General features: G+C 38.8%; 1 protein-coding gene across 1 annotated transcript in view; it reads right to left on the reverse strand.

Annotated features, from left to right (window-relative positions):
• Positions 1-22,173, reverse strand: part of ABCA13 (ATP binding cassette subfamily A member 13) — a 294,371-nt gene that overhangs the window by 225,560 nt on the left and 46,638 nt on the right. Inside the window, exons 9-17 of the mRNA XM_043540473.1 lie at positions 20,967-21,131; positions 20,351-20,550; positions 14,119-14,246; positions 11,108-11,202; positions 10,694-10,870; positions 10,082-10,287; positions 8,753-8,892; positions 6,907-7,021; positions 176-4,951 (exon numbers count right to left, since the gene is read on the reverse strand). Coding sequence (XP_043396408.1) covers positions 176-4,951; positions 6,907-7,021; positions 8,753-8,892; positions 10,082-10,287; positions 10,694-10,870; positions 11,108-11,202; positions 14,119-14,246; positions 20,351-20,550; positions 20,967-21,131 — 6,002 coding nt within the window. The remainder of the gene's footprint in view (positions 1-175; positions 4,952-6,906; positions 7,022-8,752; positions 8,893-10,081; positions 10,288-10,693; positions 10,871-11,107; positions 11,203-14,118; positions 14,247-20,350; positions 20,551-20,966; positions 21,132-22,173) is intronic.

Consider the following 22,173-nt stretch of genomic DNA (forward strand, 5'->3'; position numbering starts at 1 on the left):
ATAAAATAATAGCCCTAATCCATTAAATATAGTTTTGGTCCCAGATATGGGTTTACTCACAGGTTCAGTTCTAAAGTAGAAATATAATAAAATGTATAACCAAATTGTCACTAATATACAGTAGCCCTGTCTCTAAATGTATTTGGACACAAGGTTAATAGACAAACACACTCACCTCATTTCTGCAATTATATCCTTATGTAAGTTTTTTAATAAGACAAACATTTTGTTGCTATAATGTCCTCCAGAAGATGGAAAGATTATCTGTAAAAATTCTCTTATCATCTCCATTGTCCTGTTTTGGAATGAGGCGATCTGTTTTCCATAATTTTCATATTGTGCATCATCAAAAAACAAATCAATGAAGTCCATTATCTGAAGGTCTGTATCATTTAAGTTCAGTACCTCTTCTTCAGTAGTGAGGTCAGAGATCATGTTAAGCAGACTGTTCTGTAAAATCGTGTGAGCAACATGAACGTTATTCAGCTTTTCCCCACTAAGAAGATCAGTAACAAATGAAATATCAATGTGATCTTCTTTAGAGCCATTTCTGAAGAGCTCCAAAAATTCAGTGATACCTTTGATAATCAGAACTATGTCATCAGAGGACTTTTCATTGGCCAAAAGGACAACTAGTGCATTTATTATTCTAGAGAAATTTTTATTAGTGTACTCGTATAGCCAGTCTCTTGCAACTTCTTGAAAGTCCTCAAAGCTTCTTAGTAGAGTTTCTAGAGATGATGAATTAAACTGTTTCAATAAACTAGCAAGTGCCAATGAACAAGTTTTTCTGGCTGCTGCACTTAGTAATTGAACTTCTTTGTCTATCACAGAAAGTAAGTTCGGAACACTAAAATTGACTAATAAATCTTGTATGCCTCTCTCTCTATCAAGCCAAAGGGCCTCAAAGTCACCAAACAAGCTATTATTTCTATTCAAAGCTGATAATGCTCTAAGCACCATGTAAGTTTGGTTTCCAACAGGAGACAGTGTGAGAAGAGGCTGGGCTGCAGAAAGAAAATAAGACAGGACATCTTCATTATTCAGTGCTCCAGATATTTCATTGGCCATGCTTTTTAAATGAGTAAGAAGAGTCTTTGGAATAGACATTCCTGTGCTTCTATCCAAGTTTAGGGCATGACACAGATCTGCTAACTGTTCAAAAATAGCTTTGGCCATAGCCATCTCTGTTGATGTCATGTTGTTTAATGCTTCTATGAGCTGTAAAGCAGCTTGTCTCTTCGGTGTGGAAGAGCAATAGACTGCAATGGTACTACTATTTCCAAAAGCCATAACATATACTGATAGCTTATTCCAAAATCCCAGTAGCTGTTTCAGAGCCAAACTATTTATGTTATGGATCTCAGAAAGCTTCAGAAGAATGGAGTTCCACTCTTTGAGCTGATGAAAGAAGCAAGTCGCTTTGTAAGTGATCTCCCTCCGATAATCTCCATTAGAGCATAGGGCATGTCCCCCTGGAGTTGTCAGCTTGAACTGCTCAAGTACATCAGCAATTGTGTTGTAAATAGATAAAAAATTTCTGTGTTCATTTAAGTTACAAGTCCTTAAAGCTGAGTCATTCTGAGGTGTCTCCGTGGTGAGGTTCCAGCATATAACTGCAGTCAGACAACTCAAAGCCCTTGCAGATTCCTGAGGCATATCAGCTACTACCTCCAGTAACTCTAGAAGGCGATCTATTTTATTGGATAAATCTTCCTTGGTACATATTGACATGTTTGCTTCCTGAGTTGATGTGAAAGTGTACACTTCTATTAGGGTATCAGTGATGTTTTTGTGATCCAAACGCTGTATAAGACTGATAGCATCAGGAAGGAGGTAAAGCACCTGTAATATATCATCAAGCTCAGTCTCTTTAAATAATTGAGTCATTTGCCATAAGTTGGTCAAGTTCCAAGAACATGAATTGTTCTCAAAGGAATCTAACCAGCCTGTCAACTTGTCCAGAACAGAATTCTCAATGTACACAGTTTTGATCTTTTTAAAGAAATGATGCAGGCTTTTTCGGATTTGTTTGAGTTGATCTATTAAGAATTCTAGATCTTCATTCTCAGTGTTTTTCACCAAAGTTGCCATATGCTTTGGAAACCCTTTATCACCTGATCGTATCAGAAAATTGGTAAGGTTATAAGACTTTAAGGTGTCTAGTGCCTTCCTTACTAGTTCCACATTGAGGTCTGCTGCTTTCATCCATCTATTCAGAGTTACGTTTTGCAAACTTTGCATATTGTGAGGCAAGTTTGACATAATGTAACTAATCAGATGTTGAAAGCACTTTTTTAGGAAGCTCATATTTTTGTCTTGTGGAAGAGCTTCAAATGCATTTAGAAGATTTACAGTGTCCAGAGGAGATGAGCTATTTTGTAGGGGTTCAGAAGTTATATTCTTGAGAAAAAAATGAATTCCTCTCAAAAGTGCTACTGAAGAAGGCTGGAGACTCTGAGTCAAATTAAGGACTTCTCTTGATTTCTTGATGGCTCCAGTGATTAATTTAGTGAAATACATCTGTTCTGAGTCAGATGTATATGGTGAGAATCTCATTAAGTCTTTGACAATTGACTGAATTTGGCCCCTTGACACATTCAAGACAGTAAAGATAAAGTCATGGGTCTGTCCATCATCTTTTGCAGAAAATGTAGGAAGAACTTTTAAAACGTTTGCTAGAATGCTGAAACAAACATCTGCATAATGTGCAACAGAACCATTGAGTAAGCATGGAGGTTCTATGAGGTTAAAAGTCATGTTAACAATGTCCAGGGTATTCTTTAAGCTAGTATCAGTCTCATTAATGCTTCCCAGAAATGTCAACAAAAATAAAACATGTTTTGCATTCTCAAGGTGGGAGTAAGTGATGTATTTCTCACTGAGGCTACTGATAATATGTATCCATCTATTACAGCCCTCTACTACATTCACTGTGTTATCCGAGGTTAGAAGAGGATTAAGATGAGACAGAACACTTATCTGTGAAACATTTTTCTCTTTCAAAATATCTTCCAAAACTAACTTGGTAACATTCTGGAAAATGATCACACAAGACAATAGATATTGATCTTGGGATATATTTTTAAGGAATCCAGCAGTCTCTCTTAGGTCAGTGAGAACAGTTCCAAATTCCTCCGCAGAAAGTGTTAGAATATCTGAAAGTGAATACCCATTGAAATCTACATGTGTATCTCTATATTCCACTTTAGAACTCAATGGAAAGAAAACATCAAACCAGGAATCCAAAAACTCCCTGCTAACATTAACCTTCAATAGAGATTTCTGCAATTTGACAGTCGCATTTTCCATTGTTTGAAAAGCTTCCTCTAAATTCTCTCTTTTAATTGAGCTGATAACATTAATTATGTTGCTAAGTTTACTTATGAGACCACTTAGAGTCTCAAAGTCTTTCCATTCATTTAAGTTATAAGCTTCTGTTATTATTTTCAGTAGATGTATTGCTGATGTAGTTTCAGCACTGATTGTAAATGTTGTATTGCACAGTTCAGCATGGGTTATATTTTCAAGGCCTTCAGAAAGGTGGTTCAGCCCATTCTGAAGATAACTGAAAAAATATAAATCCAACCCTAGTATTTCAGACATTTCTTCCAAAATCTCTGTCCACATCTGAAGCCAGGTAGTGGTGCAATGCATGGCAAAAGGCACATTTACCTCACTTTTGAAGTTTGATGTATTTGACAGAACTCTGACCAATGGGAGTACAAGTGAGTTGTGAACATCTCTTATTTGCCTCACAGAAAGAATGCTAGGTGTATACCAATCAGCACATTCATTATTTAACAAGCTTTCTGCTGAGATGTCAAAAAGTTGTTTCAAATACTGAAAGGCAGTTGTATGAAGCTCCGTGTCTCTAAATATAGTTTTAAGGTTGCCCAGAGTACTGTATACCACTTCTATCTCTTGTTTCCCTTTCCGTGCTAGAGACTGGGCCTGGAGCTCTCCATAGTTGTAAACTGTTGCTAACTTTTCACAGAGAGGTTTCTGGGTGAGACCCTGGAGGAGATGTATAGCTTCAGACAGAAAGTCAAAAACCTCACTCATGTTTTGGAAATCATGTTGAATTAGAGGAGATGAAATGTCTTCTGAGATCTTCTGGAAGAATGTTAGCACAGAATTATTGCTCTGGGTACTTAACTGATCAATGTTCTGGTGGACAAAGAAAAGCATTTGAATAAGTGAGGCTGCATTACTGTCCCCTACCTCTGGGATGTTTTGGTAGAAATCAGACACAATTTTCCCTATGTCTTGTACTTTGAATACAGAAGTTGTATTTGAGACTAGAACAGAAGAGACATTTCTCATAGCATGAATGGTGCTGAGAGCAGCAGTGAAATGTTCTTGAGTCAACACTCCAACCTCATAGAGATTCCTTATGAATTTTTCACTGAAGTCATTTACATAATCTATGTCAAAAAAAGTGAATTCAGGCCACTCCGTAAGGATTTTCTGGAAGAATTGCAAACTTTCATTAAGGACGTTTTGATTTTCCTGAAGCAAAGATATTCTAATTTTAGATAAGAACATCTGCAGCATCTCTATTGCTTCCATTGGACTTCCAAACATCCTATGGTCATGTTGATCCAAGACCTTTTTTACTACTTGCCAAAATACTTCCAGCTGCTCACTCTGCCAGAGCATTGTAAGAAGTTGATAATTCTCTAGTAGTTCATTATCGAGTTCAGAAAATATATGAACATCTGTAGCATCTGCCTTCATATTGGCAGAACTGTTAAGCCACATAATTGCATTAGTCAAGGCTATTTCTATTATGGACTGGAAGTCTTGGAGGCTTGAGGAGGCTGAAGAACCAGGCATCAACATTTTTTGTATGAATTCTGAAAGTTGTAGAATGAAGACCAACTCCTGCTCCTCAAGAACCTTTATGTTCTTTTCCCTCTTCAAAAGCTCTTTGACAGATGTCAAGATCCTGTAACATTAATTGAGATATTTTTCAAATTAATCACCTATAGGAAAGTTACATCCCAAACCAGTTAAATGTAATGGTTTATCATAAATTAGAACATAGCTATATTTACATCTTAAAATTGTATTTGTAAAGTGTATTTCATATATACAAAGCACATTTTGCTCAATAGTGAAACAATTAAAAAAACACCAGAATTGTAATACTTTAACTGGCAATCACAACCTATTTTAAAAAGCATGAAAAAAACAGTCATTAGAAAGTCACAACATGTAAGTCCTCTGAATACAGTTGAAGTAGGTGTTCTTAACAGAGCCACCTAACCTCGACTGGCAAAGTTGGCATAGTCAAACATCTGCAGTTCAAGGAACTTGTATATTCTGCTGATGAAGCTAACAATGCCTTGAAGCTCTACAGACTGATTAGCTTGATATCAAGGAACTTACAAGTACAACAGATAGAAAAATGTGTTTTATTTTCCACACTTTTTGAAGAAAGTGAAAGTTTTCAAGGTTTTTGCCAAAACCAAAAGCCAAAAATCTCCCCCCCCCCCCCCCCCCCCCCCGCAACAACTGAAAGCAAATAAATGTTTGGTTTTCGGTTTTTCAACAAAATCTTGAAAAACATCCATTTTGTCAAAGCCATTTTTCAATGAACATAAGTGTTGACAAAAAAAAAAAAAAAGACCAGTTCTTCTTACAAGGTTGGTTAAAAAGAGTTAAGCTTTGGACTCAACAATTAAGGAATGTTGGGATCAGAGGATCTCAAGACATGGAGCTCCAACTCAAGAAACTTATAAATTCCATGAACAGAGCCAATAGAAATTATATGGTTTCCATACCAACAGAGTAGCTACACCACACCAGACACCAGTTTCTACGTACCTGTCTTCCTGTCACAATGCTCATTTCTCACCTTGCTTTACTGACATTTTTATCCAGCTGGACAAGTGCATTTGTTCCTGTGTGGCTGATAATGTGAGCCTGTGTGGCTGATCATGCTCCCAATGAATTGAACGGCAAAACTCTCTTACTGTCTTCAGTGGGAGCAGAATTCAGCCCTATTACTATGCATATAACAAAACAGACCATGTATCATCACTTTTAAGCAAACTCCTCATTCAAATTATTAGGGAGTCCTCCTTAACCACCAAGGGTACAACACAGGCCATGGGATGAGCAATGTGGTTCAGTTATGGAAGCAGCCTTAAATTCTAGAATGTACATACTACTGAGCGCTCATCTTCTATTGCACTTATGCTCATTCTTTCTGTTTCACAGGTTAAGAAATAAGTCAATATTTAGCAGCCATACAGAGCAAGAAAACTGCATAATGTGAAACTAGGTTCACAGAGGGTGGACTATAATGTAGCTAATGCTTACCTACAGCCCTCAATTACTGTGACTAGGTTTACAGACACCACCAGGCATGTCATTTAAAATTTACTTTTCACAATTAAGTATGCCATTAATGTATTTAGAATCACAGAAATGCACTGGCTGCCCTGAATCTGCTCCCTGATGGAAATGCTATGTAACAGTGTTGATTAAATGGATTCTACTGTATCGTTCAAGTAGACATGACAGCCCTGTCAATAAGGCAACCAACTTGGGGGGGGGGAAGAGACTCCAATATAATAGTACAATTAGTCTTCCAAGAGCCTGTTACACTAGTTACATGTGGTAATATGAAGGCTGCAGAGGGCTATTTTATTAAAGCTTTTGAATAGGGTATAACCTTCAAAGATATAACAAAACAAAGATATAACCTTCTGTGATCCTACATAGGATAGTATTTCTTATTGGTAACATGTAGAAATGCTAACCATCTCCTTAAAATGAGAAAAAAATAATCCAATTTAACATTACAAAATATCTAAAATACAGGGGGAAAAAACCCACCATGCTGTTCTGGAAAACAGTGGAGGAAAGCATTGACATTGAATTAATTTAACTTACCTGGACCATGAAATGAATGGGGAATTTGATAAGTTTTGCAGAAATGCTAAGTAACTATCAGTGATGGCCTTCAGATTGAGCTGTTTTCCAGAACAGAGAGATGCTTCAGTATCATCTGCAGAGAAAATACATTTTATAATTTAAAAGGAGATGCATCATGCATTGTCTTGTCAATATACGACTAGATGCAGGCTGTCATGCAGCGGAGAGAAGCAAAGTGAACTCTGTTCAATAGGGGCCCTATCCAAATCCCCCTGAAGTCATTGCAAAGATTCTCACTGAGTTCAGCAGTTGGATCAGAAGAGACGAGAATTACAGCTACATTCTGTGATACTCCTACAGAAATCCAGAAATTATATTCTTCGAAGAAGAAAAGATACGACACTTTTAATAAGGGCATTTTGATACCAAGCAGCATTGAATGGTTTAAAGGACCGTGATAGAGAGTCAGTAAACATCAGACCTGCATAAAACACACCAGTGATAGCCAACTCATCACAGAAAGACATGAAGATATATTTTGAATTAAATACCAAGTGCAAAGCTACTGTAAAATGAAGATTGATTTTTATTATAGAAATATGTCCTGAATGTCTCCCACCAGCCAGGAGAAAGGAATTCAGCACAGCAGTAACTTTTCATTTCCTAGCACTTTAAAAAAAAAAAAAAAACCTTATGAAATTCACAAGCACGCCCTGGTTATCCTGCAGAGCCATCACAGCTTCCACAACTCTGAATTCCATGTAATCAATCATCTTGCTTTGTGGGATACTTTCACATCATGCCAGGTCATATCATAAGGAGGATTTAAAAAAAAATCCAATAATGTAGTACTTTTTGGGGGGTCAAATTCTCTCAACAGCCCGCTTAGCAGCACGGTATTCAGTGCTTATTTCTAATTAACTCCGTTTTTGTTAGAGCTTTGCAGTTCAGTTGAGAGACACTGATTAAGAACTATTTGGAAAATGTGTCAATGGGCTGAGCAAACCGAGTCTTTCAAAATGTGTGCAAACATGGATGGTGAATTTAGGTGAAGGAACAGTGGTGGGGATAGAAATTGAAGGAAGCAGATGCCTGATATTAGAGTGGGCCATGTATTGGAGGTGCGTGGGGCTATCCTGAGCACTTTCAAAATCCAACACTAGAAATGCTGCGGATCTAACTGCTCTTACTAAAAAATAGTAACTAAAGCATTCACAGTACAGGTCAGACTCAGAAATAGATTTCCTGTCCAAAAAACATTTTCAAAAATTTCAGAATTCTTTTCTGCTCCACACCAAGACAAAACCAAGACCTACTGGAACAAAATTATGAAAAACAAGGGAGGCACTCCCACCCCAGAACTGCCAAGAGCCAAGTGATCAAGGCATTTACCTTGGATGTGGGAAGGAGACCCAAGTTCAAGTCCTACCTGCTTCAGAAAAGGAACTTGGAACCTGGGTCTCACCCATCCCAGGTGAGTGCTCTGGGCTACTGGCTATTCTGAGATCTCAGTCTCCCTCTGACCAGAAATTCCATTCAGGTATTGAGAAACCTTCCTGAAAGTTTGACGAATCAACATATTATGACAAAAGAATGTTTTGTTGAAAGATTCCCACACAACTTTAAATCACCCCGATCTACTCTGGGGTAAGAGAGTGCAGAATCAGACCCTTGTATGTTCTGGATTTTTCCTCAGCTAGCAGTTTAACTACTGCTTTAATCATAAGAGTGACAGCTTTCTTGAAAATAGAAATGTACCCATAATGAACCTGCCTGTTTCTTTTTTGAGTACTGTACCGTGAGAAGCATACAGAACCTTTAGAAGCAAAGAATTTGTTGTGGCAATAACTAGTTGTTTCCTTACTTGAATAACCTCTGGTGAAACTTTCTTCCTTGTTCACATATTGAGCTATCTCACATGTTCTCCTAACAAATGTTGTTAAGTCCTTCCAGTATGGGTCTTCCTCAAAAGCAAACCATATTTCTTCAAGTGTATGAATAACCCTGAAATGATCAAGGATATATCATGATCGGAATGTTGATTTTCGGAAGTAAAATTATTGGGTTGAGCACACACGGTTCTGCTGTTTGGTTAGAGCTAAATCCTGCTGTGTTTTACTTGTACTAGCTGTCCTACTGACTTCAGAGCAACTATCACAGGAGTAAGGCAAGCAGGGCTCATGGTCAGCTTCTGCTCCCACTGGCATCAAGGGCAAAATTCCCATTGATGTCCATGTGAGCAGAACTGGGTGGCTGTCTTTAGTGCCACACAAGTTGTTGATCAGATGGAAAAAGTACAAATAATTAAAGAAATACTAACAACTAGTTTATCTCAAAACATGACATGTTCCAGTCTGGGAGGGAAGTGCATCTTCCTGATTATAAATACCTACTTTACATTAATCACCCACCACTTTGTCATTAAAAAAAGAGAAATCAGTCAAAACAATAGCCAACATTCATGTGTGTCCTGCATAAAAACAGCGCTTTGTAGAGCCAACTGAGGTGACACATGGGCCCTCTGTTTGTCACGCTCTATTGCCAGGGTTATGCTGTAATTATCTGTGAGGCTGGTGATCAAATGAGAGAAGCAAACAAAACACCCCAGTCAATTTCTAATTCATTTAGAAACACATAGGGGGCGAAAAATCAATTTTCTAACAAATGGAAAACAAAAATGAGACAGTAATAAATTATCGAATATCTGAAGGCTAGTACAAGCAATGGGCTTGTTCCTGCTGCCATTTAAATCAATGGGCTTTCTGGCAGCGACTTCAATGGAATTAGGTTTGTGCCTAATGGAGACTTAAAAAATAAACCAACCTCCTCTATAGCACAGCTTGATGATGCAAATACTTATGCACAGGAGTATCTTCATGCAAAGGATGGGATGTTACATTCTTAAGTATCTGTAGGGCTATACTCTCAGAAAGTACCTGACGGTAACCATGTAGTATACATGCAACTTTATTTTAACAATGTTATGCCTAGATTTAACCTTTGAGAGAAAATATAAAATCACTTCATATTTAAGCAAGTTTTCTTGATACAGGGCTGGATTCTGATCTCATTTACACTAATTCCACATTGGTGTAACTCCACTGATGTCAGTGGAGTTTCTCCCCAATTTAGATGAGTGTGAGAGAGAATACAATCAGGCCCTTTATATATAAAAACATGTACAAGTCATTACAATGAGAGGAGTAGCTGCTCCTGACAAGAGCGGAAATAGACATCCTCCCCAGATGGTGTCTTTGTGCTCAGCAACTGATTAATTTTACAGAATGCAGCACTATTTTCAGTGAGCTGCTGTTCTATTTCTTGCCATCCCAAATATTCTTCCATCATTGAATCTGGCAGGCTCTGTTCTCCACGAAGTACTTTCTGCAAAAGTAGGACCTTTGAAAATAAAGAAAGCAATAGTTTGTAAACCAGTAAGCTATTAAAGGGGAAGATGCTTTTCTGAGACTTGGGCCCTGTCTCGTATACTAATGTAACTTCATTGACTTCAGTAGAACTATTCCCAAATTATATAGGTGTAGGCAAGATTGAGAGATGAGAATCAGGGTCCTGAATCTGTTCTCCTTCTGGGATACCCTGGCAAGGTGGCTCATCCAAATTGTCATAGGTACACAAGATACACGCAGGGATTGTATGAGTATTATCACAAATTTATTATAATTCGTTTATTGAAGGTACTTTACTACTCCAGGCCATTCTGAAAGTACAAAATGAAGTAAACTGAGGATGCACTTCAGGTCTTAAATTAAATAAAAAAAAGAAAAAGATATTTATAAACACTTACAGACTCCTTTATTGACTGGATTTGGTTGCTTAACTCGAAAGTCTCATTTGGATAGTTCTGCTGGCACACAAATCCCGCTAAAATTTCTCTGACTTTTAAGTCCTGTGGAAGCTGAACTGCCTTCTCAAACATGGTGAACAGATCCTGGCATGTACAGGACATGTTACTCATCAAGATCTAAAATGCAATTGATACACTATTACTGTGAAAATGGGAGGTTGATTTAATTCAACCCTAGCCATGTCACCCCATGACTAGAACATCTAAAATAAAAAGTAAACTAAGGCCAACAGACAGAATGGTGAACCACTTATTTTAGCAAGCATGATCTATATAAGGAACAAAAAGGAACCATTTTTAACCTGTAGATTTTATGCACATTGTTTAAAGACTATGAATAAAGTAATGACTTGCCTGTTTTAACTCCAAAAAGAGTGCTCCAATGTCTAGATGCATGAGCCCATCTCTTTTAATAAAGGGTGTCATTTTTTCCAGGTTATGTACAATTTCTGTAAGACATTTATACATTTTTTCAAGAAAAAGGAAATCACAGAATCATAGAATATCAGGGTTGGAAGGGACCTCAGGAGGTCATCTAGTCCAATCCCCTGCTCAAAGCAGGACCAACACCAACTAAATCATCCCAGCCAGGGCTTTGTCAAGCTGAGCCTTAAAAACCTCTAAGGATGAAGATTCCACCACCCCCATAGGTGATGGAATATTTATCCCTGTGACTCAGAATGTGCAGTTCTTTGATGTGCTATAAAAGAGACAAACCTACCTTCTGGAATATGCATGAAGCACAACATAATGTAAGTGTAATACCCCTTACAATACAATACGCTTATGTGTATTGATAGGGAAAGCACAAGGAGCCTTCTCCATCCTCCTTTGCAGGAGGTGTGTATACAACTGCACTCTTTGCACTCACAGAAAGCAAGGACTACTCTTGACTAGCATCCACACCAAGCAGGTTGGGAGGGAATGAGTCCAAAGCTCTGCTTCCACTCCTAAATCCAGCCAGCACTGCTGCCTCTGTTTGGCTGGAACAGGTACATAGCACTTCTGTGGCACGATAGCCATGCTCTCCTGGAGCTCTGGGAGACATTGTGAAATGCCCAAGCTCCCAAGCCTCTATGCTAGCTGAAACACTGGATCTGTACTATGTGAGGGTCCTCCAACATTCAGCGATCTTCCTCGGGCCAGCTGCTCTGGCTTCCAGACCTCTTTATACTACTGGAGCTGTACAAAGTCACCCCAGTACCCCCCAGAACTGGGACCCGAATGGCCATATTGTACAGTGCAGTGGGCTACAGAAAGCAGTTGCATTCAGATTCCATTCCCTGCAGTTCTCTTCTCTGACACGAGTTACACTGGTACAGCTCCACTGACTTAAATAGAGTTCCTGGTGATTTATACCGGTGCAAGAGGAGCGTTGGACTGTATGACAACTTCTGTGATTATGAGTACTGCCTACAGGGGAAGATGTATTACTGATGGGCATTTAGCCACCAAGCTTTCATGAAATAGTCAGTCCCTAAGCACGATCTTAGAGCTGTGCCCTTGCACGTGTTCTTCTCAAAGAAGCAACAGCCTTTCCTACACCTTAAAGAAGTTAATTCTCCACATCCTCAGACGGTAGAATCAACATAGCTCTATCAGTATCGGTGCAGCTACACCAATTACATCAGGATCGGGCCTAAAATATTTCAAATTAATGCATCTGAAAAAAAAAAAAAAGTACAGGCATGACCCTGAATTTCTTGGAGGTTTGGGGCGCACAAGTAAGTCAGGACTATGACTACTACTACAAGTTATTTTTATTACCACAGCACATGTAATTATTTTTATTGCATAGGAACCCCAGTCATAAGGACAAGGACCCTATTGTGCTGGGTGCAGAATACAAAACAAAAAAAGACTGTTCCTGCCCTAAAGAATGTATATTCACAGCTTGCAAAAGCCAATTAGCAATTGTTTTAAATTAGTTTATGGGCCTAATCCTGATATTGCTTACAATACGTCAGTTTTACAGTGGTTTCACTCCACTGACTTCAGTGGAGTTATCCCGATTGGTAGTGGTGTAACTGAAGTTAGAAATATAAAGTGCCTGATTCTGAACTAAATTTCGTTTCTTAGAATTGTGCTTCTACTTTGAAAAGTGATTATGTAAAGAAAGCATTTTCTTCCTCACCAGGTCTGCTCCCTGTTGTGCGCTCAGAGTCACGTTGCCTGTCTTTAGTAGCTAAAATACATTTTCACGGCTTTTCCCCCCACAAAGCCAACACAGCTAAGACATTGACTTGGATTATACTTTTTTCTTGTGCATCAGCAAGAGAGCAGTGTACTGAATTTCAATTACATCAGCTACAAACCCACTAATGGTAACAGTAATAGAGATATCACTGATGCTATAATCTGAAGAAATAGCCACTATTATCACTGAGGGCATAATGTGACCTGTAAAACCTTTATATCTGATAATAGTGCAAAAGAAGGAAACTCTTGACTCTGGGAACCTTCCTTGATTTTGCAAACACTTTTATATGTAAACTGAGCACATGTGATTTGGAAGTCATTGAGACAATATAATTACACATATTTTACAATAATTTTTCAGAATAGAACTGCACTTCAAAGACACTGAAAGTTGATTAATTAATGTAGCACTTAAAACTGACTAATGCAGAGTCATCTGAAAATACAAAAAAAATCCGACATAGCTATTTACAGTCATAAAAGAAATACTCTAAATCTGAAATGTTCGCACGGTATAGGCAGTAAGAAACACAATTATCAGATACAGCCCACTGACAGGGAAAAGACTTATAAAACAACAGAGATGGGCCTGAGCCACAAAGGTCAGAGCCGAATCCAGATCTAAACTCCCCATGTATGTTCATATCCAGGGTTTCGGTACAGCTACACAGGTAGAGACCCAGCCACAGACCTTGGACTAGGATCCAGATCAAAACACAAAATTGTGGTCAAGTACAGGGTTGTTCAGATCTGGAGATCTTGTTCAGATCCACTTTTGTAGGAGACAACATATTTTATAAAATTACAATTATTCACCTCTTCATGAATTTAATCCTTGAAAAACAGAACATATCCTACTACATAGGCATGTGTTCATCAGGATGAAAGCAGATTACTGATAGAGCTATACAGTTACTTGTTTACTAAATTTGTAGAATGAAAATGTGTGTGTATACATATACATATATAAACACACACACACATATATATATATTGTGCTTTATCATTAAGAGGAATGAAGTTTGAAAAACTCTAGAGACACTGGAAATATATTAGCGTGGAATGTATTACACAGTCTAAATACTTTCCTAGATGAAGAATGCTATTGATAAATGCCATGGCAGCCATTTGAGAGCTGGTGAAAAGTAACTACAGTGCAGCTTTACCTTTAGTGAAATATAATTTTTGGATTATTACATTCCTTATAGCTCCATCTACCAGAAGCAGGCTCTTCATAATAGGCCATTGAGGCAACCTCTGAATCACAGTCTGCAGTTTCTCCAGATACAGGTTTCTGTTGGCAAAAAGAATGATAAAAATAGAATGGAAAGTTCAATGTGTCACCAAGAAGGATGCAGTACTGAAGAATGACCTTATTTTTGCAGTGTATTTATCTTCATATCATGTATTGTGTTTGCAGATGTGGTACATCTTGATTTTAGTAAGGCTTTGGACACAGTCCCACAAAAATCTAGGGAAATGACATATAAATGAAATTACTATAAGGTGGTTGCACAACTATTTGAAAGACAGTACTCAGTGGTACTCAAAGTCAGTGGTTCACTGTCAACCTTGGAGGACTTACCTTGTGAAGCCCAGCAGGGCTCTGGCCTGGATCAGGCACTATTCAATATTTTCACTAATGACTTGGATAACAGGATGGAGAGTAAGCTAATACAATTTTCAGATGACCCCAAGATGGGAGGGGTTGCAAGTACTGTACTGTGGAGGATAGGATTAGAATTTAAAAAAGCTTGATACATTGGAGACTTGGTCTGAGATCAATCAGATGAAATTCAATAAAGACAAGGGTAAAGTACTACACTTAGAAAGGAAATCAAATGCACAACAAACAAAATGGGGGAACCAGTGGTTAGGCAGAAGTGTTGATGAAAAAGATCTGGGGATTATAGCGGATCACAAATTTTATATGAGCCAACAATGTGATGCAGTTGCAAAAAACACAAATATAATTCTGGAATGTATTAACTGAAGTGTCATATGCGATTAAATTACTTTTCACATTTATTAAAGAGTCGAGGTGTTACCATTACAGCAGGTTTAATCCCAAAGCCATCCTTCCTCCCTTTTAGAACATTCAGGGGATGGCATTTTCCACAAGATATATTTTACTACATGGGTGTTCATGGTATTTTAAATGAAACACTTCTGCACATGGGGATCTTCAAGAGGCAGCTCCCCAAAAAGGGATTACGGGACAGAATGCATGGCTGGTACCTTCCAAGTTCTATCCCCAGTTCTATCAAATGGTTTTACATGCCACTTAAACAATTTAGTTGTAAGTAGGTAAATATCAGTATATCCAATTTATAAGAAGGGAAAGTGTGGTGCAAATTTAAGTTAGCCATGTTCACACACCAACAATGTCAGATGCAGAACTATAATATCTCTCTCTTCATTCCTCATCTTGTGCTTTATCTAAACACTATAGTGCCCCTCAGACAAATTTAGCCTTTGAGTCTCAGTTTCCCCAATCCATAAAATCTGGATACTACTACTTAGTTACCTACCTTTCTATGGCTGCAGGACACATTAACTCCTGTATAGTATCTTTTAAATTTTGCCTGTGGAAAGCAGTAATTGCTTCCCATTTTACAGATGGGGGGAAACCAGATCCCTAAAGCCTCTGTTTGTCACAGGTAACTTAGCAGGGTTGTATTTTAGCTTGTGCCATGAATTGGAATTCTTGAAATGAATGAGCAATCAATTCTTTACAGAGCTGCAAGCATCTGTTCGCATGCAGTCTGTTGTTTTGAGAATTGTAGGCATCCCTAAAGCACCAAGGTGGATTTCAACTAGCCCAGTGACTGACCGCTAATAGGATACTTCTATTGGACTGGAAGAGTACAAAATAATATTTGTACATTAAAATAGAAAGTATTTGCAGTGTTGCATGCACTACTCAAGAATCTCAGGGTAAGTATTATTCCTTTTATTCTTAAACTTGCATAATTATAACAAGAGATTTAGAGCCTGATCCTGCATACACTTATGTGCATGAATAATCTCGCACGTGAGTCTATGGAACTACTTGTTTGAATAAGATTACTGTTTGTGTTTGCTGGTATTTGTACTTGCATGTGTTACTAGGTATAATTTTAAAGATTCAGGCCTCAATTCAGCAAAGCACTTAAGCACATGCTTCAGTATCATTAATTTCAATGAGTCTTCAGGAAGTGCTTAAATGTTTTGCAAAATCTGTTTTTAGGTGCACTCTTTGGAGTTCATGCATTTTCTTTTTTCAGCAGGTGGGTTCAATTTCAGATTCTTTATAGTTTGAGAGTACATAATGGCTCTGAGATAAAAATTAAAAAGTAACAACTCAAAAAACAACCCTCACCACACCTCTAAAGACACCCAAATAAAACAAAATCAGTGCTTGAAGATTCATTGGAATGCTAACATGAATATTCAAACTAATCTCAGCTTTAGATGGTGAATGTCAGAATGAATTCTTTTGCCTCATGATCCGTTCAGGCTACAGAATGACGTAGTCTGTGGTGTTTTAGCAAACTCACAAGTCTCAGCAACATTAAGGGAGGAAAAGAAAAAGTTTTGCACTTTTGGAATTTACCTTTCAGTTCAAGAGAGAAAGAAAAAGAATGAGAGTCTCTCAAGGTTCTTAAATGGCCTTGTCACAGGATAGCTGGTCTGTGCAGACTGAGCCAAGATGCCCTGGACTGGAGTAGGTGAGCCTAATCCAGCTAGTTAAAGAGGCTGGGCAACACCTGAGCCTATAAAGGGCTGCTACTCTTCAGCTGGGAACAGACAGAGCCCTGGGGAGCAAAGCCATGCTGGAATGAAGCTAACTCAGGGGTCCCTGGAACAAGGAGCTCAAGGAAGCAACCCCACGGCTGTGGCTCCAGGAAGGGAGCAAAGCTGGAGTGCCAAAGACCCCTAGTAGTGGTGGCCCTAAAGCCTGGGGGCCAGGTATTGAATCGAAAGTGTGTTCTGTTTGTTGGTTAACCTTGGTTATAAAAATAAATCTTGACTGAGAGTGGCATGACCACACATGCTGGAATTGGGAAGCAGCAACAGGACCCGGTGACAGGCCCCCATTACCTTTGTATTGAGCGCCTCGCAACCTCTCCATTAGGTAAGGAAGTACTATTAGCCCCATTTTACAGATAGAGAACTAAGGCACTAAGGGACCAAGGAAATTGTCCCAAGTCACATAATAAACCTGGCATGGAATAGGGGACTTGAATCCACGTCTCTCAAGGGTCAGGCCAGTAAACTAACTACTGGACCTCTCTCTCTCTCACTCAGATTACCCTCCTTCTCTTAATCTAGAACAGGGGAAGTCCAATTATTCTTTGTCAAGGTCCAAATTTCTTGGTCAAGGTATAGTCAAGGTCTGGACTACAGAGAAACATTTTTCACACTGCAATAACAATAATAAGTAAATAAAAAGATTTCACCGTCCATTCAAAAGTGCCTGGCGGCCTGCTTATTGACCTCCCCTGATTTTGAGTAATGAAGCCATTTCATGAAAGAATAAAATTAAACAATTTGGTTTCATCTATACACAGACAGACACATAAAATTCCTTTCCTAACGAAGTACTTCAAATAGTGGTACTGATGTCGGGCACACAGCAATTCCTCACATATAGGGCCCTTCATGTTCAGGTTTTATGTTATTTAATTTTTCCCGTGAATTTCATGGTGTTTATTACAACAACAAAAACAGGTGAAAATTGATGCAAAAAAACCCTTATTTTTTCTGCATAAATATTGGCCTTTATTTTGGTGGACAGAAGGATGTGAAAAAAAGTATTTAGTAGATTAATGGTTTGATGAACGGAATTCAATGTGGTTTGCTGCAGAACTAAAACAGAACTCAAAACCCAATGCCACCTCTGAGTTTAAGAAAACAATCTCTCTCTAATCCCCAAATAAAACTTTTCATTTGAATAAACAGTTTACTGTTGCAGACTTACATGTATTAGCCTATACATATTTACATTTAATAATTGGGCCACAGCATTTGCATCGCGTACATTCAACTTCACCCTTTTCTCCTGTTTTGTTTTGTTTTTTAAACTTTTGAATACTTCCTTGTGTTCTGAAATGTATTATGATACAGATTTTTGTTTTCTTCACATTTTAGTGTGGCAAATATTTAAACTGTTAGCTGCTAACAGCTTGAAATGTGTGCACGATGGGCATGAGATTTATCTGTACATTCAGATGTGCATACTTAGAGCTTGAATGCGTGCCTGTTTGTTTACTGTGTGTATCTTCTAAACTAATACATAGACTTACTTCAACAGGCAGCTTTGCATATACGCAGACTACTATATTATCCGTAATACATTTATCTCATGCAATGTATTGTATTTTCCTAATAAAACATGTTATTTTTTCTATATTTGAATGATACAAAAGTAGGGTGAAAATCAGAAAAAAAAGAGTAATACTTTTTGTAAAACTTGGAATTTTTTCTATAAAAATCGATTTAAACTGAAAATAAAAAGAGGCTTTCTCACACAGATTAAAAACTGTATTTTGGGTAATAAACACTGGCCACACACTGACACTTTTTGAAGTCCTTCATCACAAGACTGATCTCTCTCCCATTCAGGAGGCCACAGAGGGACCATCTGCAGAGACACCTCTACATTCCCATCGTCAGAAACCAGCGCTAACGGATGCCAAGTGACCAAGCAGGGAACTTCTAAGAGACTCCTCCAGGTTTCCCAGTTGGGTTTCACTGTGAACCTCTGGGAGCTATGAAAAGAGTGCTCCACTGGAGACATTCTCCTTCTCTAACAAAAGGTTTCAGTTACCCCAGGTAATCAGCCAGTGAGGCCACCTTGCAGAATATGGAAGAGTCATTTGGTGACGGCCTGGAGGATTCACCATATATTTGGCAGCAGTTTCAGTGCCTGGAGTCACCGGGGGCTAAACCCTGCAGTCCTGCAACCCAGGCTAACTACCACTCCTCTCTTGTCTTGCTGCACTAATTGCTGGTGCCTGTGTATACACAGAGGACTCAGATATTTAATATGAGGCTGATCAACATCAAATGTGGCTCCGTCCAAATCAATGCTGAAACTAAGTGAAAGAGCAAAGCTGGGACACAAGTGACCACAGCCAGGAGAGAGAAGATGGGTAACACTAAAGCGGATGGCAGCCGTAGTAAGGGAAAGCAGTTTGGCAGCCAAGAGATTTGAAGTAAATATGAAATGAATGGTGAGGGCTTTTACCCAGGTGATGATGGGTTTAAAACATCTCTCTACTAACAAACTAAACTTTAAAATGTGTTTCCATATCTCTCGCTCCCCCAGACCTAATAGACAATCCTTCCACAATATCCAGTCTGTCAGTGTTCTGGATGCCACTGTAGTCTCAGCCCCCTATATACCTATCCTAGATTCATCTCCCTCTACTCTTCGTTCCTTCCCTTCAATTTTGATACCCTTGCCAATCTGAACGCCCAGTCTGTTCTGGGACTCTGCGGACTTCCACAACAACTCTTAAGCTCTGCTGTCTTTCTTGCTAAACAGCTCTGCGCCTCTTTGGATTAAATTGTATGCTTACAATTCTGACACTTTGCCTTCCTCGAACCTATTCCACCACCCCACTCCTTTTAGCTCTCTGATAGGGTCTTGCCAATTTCTTCAGGAAGAATAAGGATATCACCCAATGGGAAACCGTACTCCTCATCCTGTCCTCCAACCCTCTCTTCTTTCCAGGATATCCCTTCTATATCTTCTTCCAGCCTATCACTGTATCCCTTTGGCCTCCTTCTCCCAGCCTCCTTGCCCATATCCCTTCCACCACCCTTTTCTATTACTGTCCAATACTGAACACCCACAATTCTCCCTAATGTCAGTGGGAGTTGCGGGTGCTCGACAGCTCTCAAGATTTGGTCCTTAGCTTACAAGATCAGGTCCTAAATTCCCTAGGACAGGGATTTGTCAATTTTATGGTAGTTGTCCGTAAAGCAACAGACACACCAATGGTGTTACACAAATAAAATCATTCAAGTATCAGTAGCTTTTTCACCCTTAGTTACAGTAATGAGATTCGACAAACATCTGTCAGGGATGGTCAAGGTACATTTAATCCAGCACTGGGGAGTAGACTAGATGACCTCGAGGTCCCTTCCAGCCCTACATTTCTATTTTAGTCAACCTCTGCATAAATTCACTGAGCCATTTTCTTTTCCACCCTCTTCGCCCAAATTAATACTCTTTTACAGCTTGTTTACAATATTAGTTTTAATAATAAACTGCTCAAAGAGGAGTTTGTGTAAGAGCAAAAGCTTTACTAAAATTTTACGCTCTGATTATTACAGCTGACATTCTTGTCATTGAAGTAAAATCAATATAGCCCTATGAATATTGAAAATGGAGATGCATAAACTTACACATCCGGAGATTCATGATGTCTTTCTGCAAAGTTTGGTTCCAATTTCTCATTCACATGTTGGATCAGGATATTTATTCCTGAAAAAATTTTCCAGGCCTCACTGTCCTCTGGATATTGAGATACAAGATCAGCCATGCTTCTTCCAAGTTCAAAAAGGAATTTTTGAGACTCGCTGCTGCTTAACCACTGCTGAAATATCTAGCACAATAAACGAGAAACAAACTTTCATTTATTACAGGATGGAAGGGCTCCTCTCCATTTTCAGAGCCATCCCTTGGGTACGGCGAATCAGGGCGACCACTCCAGTGTGGGTGCGTGGTCCTTCTACTGGCCCTCCACACAGAAGTGAATCTCACTCTCTATGTGCTGTCAGGTTTCATGCCTGAGCTTCAGTTAATGAGGAGTTTTGATTAACTATTGGCTGGAGAAACAGGGTTTCCATTATTTTTCCACTGTAAGGACTGGCTAATGCTAACTGTGCAGATTGTCATTTTTAAAAACAAAATACAGTCAGCCTGTGGTCTTGAATATTGTCTAGCTCAATAAGGGCTAATGATTGACCAACAGTATATAAGCAAAATATGTATCATATCAGCTGTCCTATTAAAGCATACCTGCATGTAGAGTTTGATCTTGTTGACAGAATGGACAAGATAGACTTTGGCCTCAAGCCATGCAGGGATACAGCCTCCTTCTTTATCCTCTTTGTTAACTTTAAATTCTGACACATTGGACAGGACTGAGCACACAAACTGCTCCAGTGTGCCTTCTGTGGGAATCTAGCAGTGACAAAAGAAATAGATGAGCACACCAGAGAACCACTCAGTATTATCACCCATATCATCTTACTTGTTGGAGAAAAAAGCAGAGCCGTGGGGCTGCTTTCAGGATGAACAAAGCCCAGTTATCACCATCTAGTGAGCTACGATAGAGACTGCAAATGTACTCTGAACATTTTGACAGGAAACACTCCAAAAAATCATTAGCCACTACCCAGTTGCGTGCATTTCTGGGCTGCTCTTCATTAGGGATTTTTGCATTGGTGTAGCTTGAAACCAAATAAATGATACTGGTGCAAGCCCCATTTTACACTGGTGCAAGCCCCATTTTACACTGGTGCAGCATACGTCTCCAGGAATTTTGCACCAGAATAGCTACGCCAGTGTAGCTACACTGATGCAAAATTTACAGAGGCAAACGAGCCATTAGATGGAAGATGGGATTGTTTGGGATAGATTACTAATTTATATATATTAGAAGTTCATAGCTTGCGAAGGCTGCCAAATGTTCACCATGCTTTTTACTCATGGAAAGTCAATCTGGCTTCTGTACAAAAAAAATAGAGAATTTCCCTGGGAAAATTCCTCTATTTCTTAATAATATCATTTCAAATCACTCTGTAAATACTGACTAACTCATCCTAACAATAATCCTGTAATCAGCCTTTTGAAATTCTGATTTTGGTCATCTGTGACTAGGGTAACACTGGAGATCCTGCAAAAAGTTTTGTCAGCAAGCAAGTTGGAACATTAGACAAGAAATTCAGGTCTTCATACATCGATGCTGTGAATGTTTGGGACTGACATTCACAATCCTATATATTTCTTTAAGTAGCAGCAGTGGCTTAAGACTTATCATAAGTGTAAAGTATGTAGAGATTATTCCAGTTTTGTAGATGGCTAATCTGAGACACAGAAAAGTCAAGGGACTTTTTGGTCACACAGCAAACCAGTATAGCTGGGATTAGAACTCAGGGGCTCTTGGGCGATAGTCCCATGTTCAGTTCGCTAGATCATGCTGATCCTCAGTGACAAAACCCTT

This window comes from Chelonia mydas, chromosome 2, assembly GCF_015237465.2.
Source record: "Chelonia mydas isolate rCheMyd1 chromosome 2, rCheMyd1.pri.v2, whole genome shotgun sequence".
Lineage (NCBI taxonomy): Eukaryota > Metazoa > Chordata > Testudines > Cheloniidae > Chelonia > Chelonia mydas.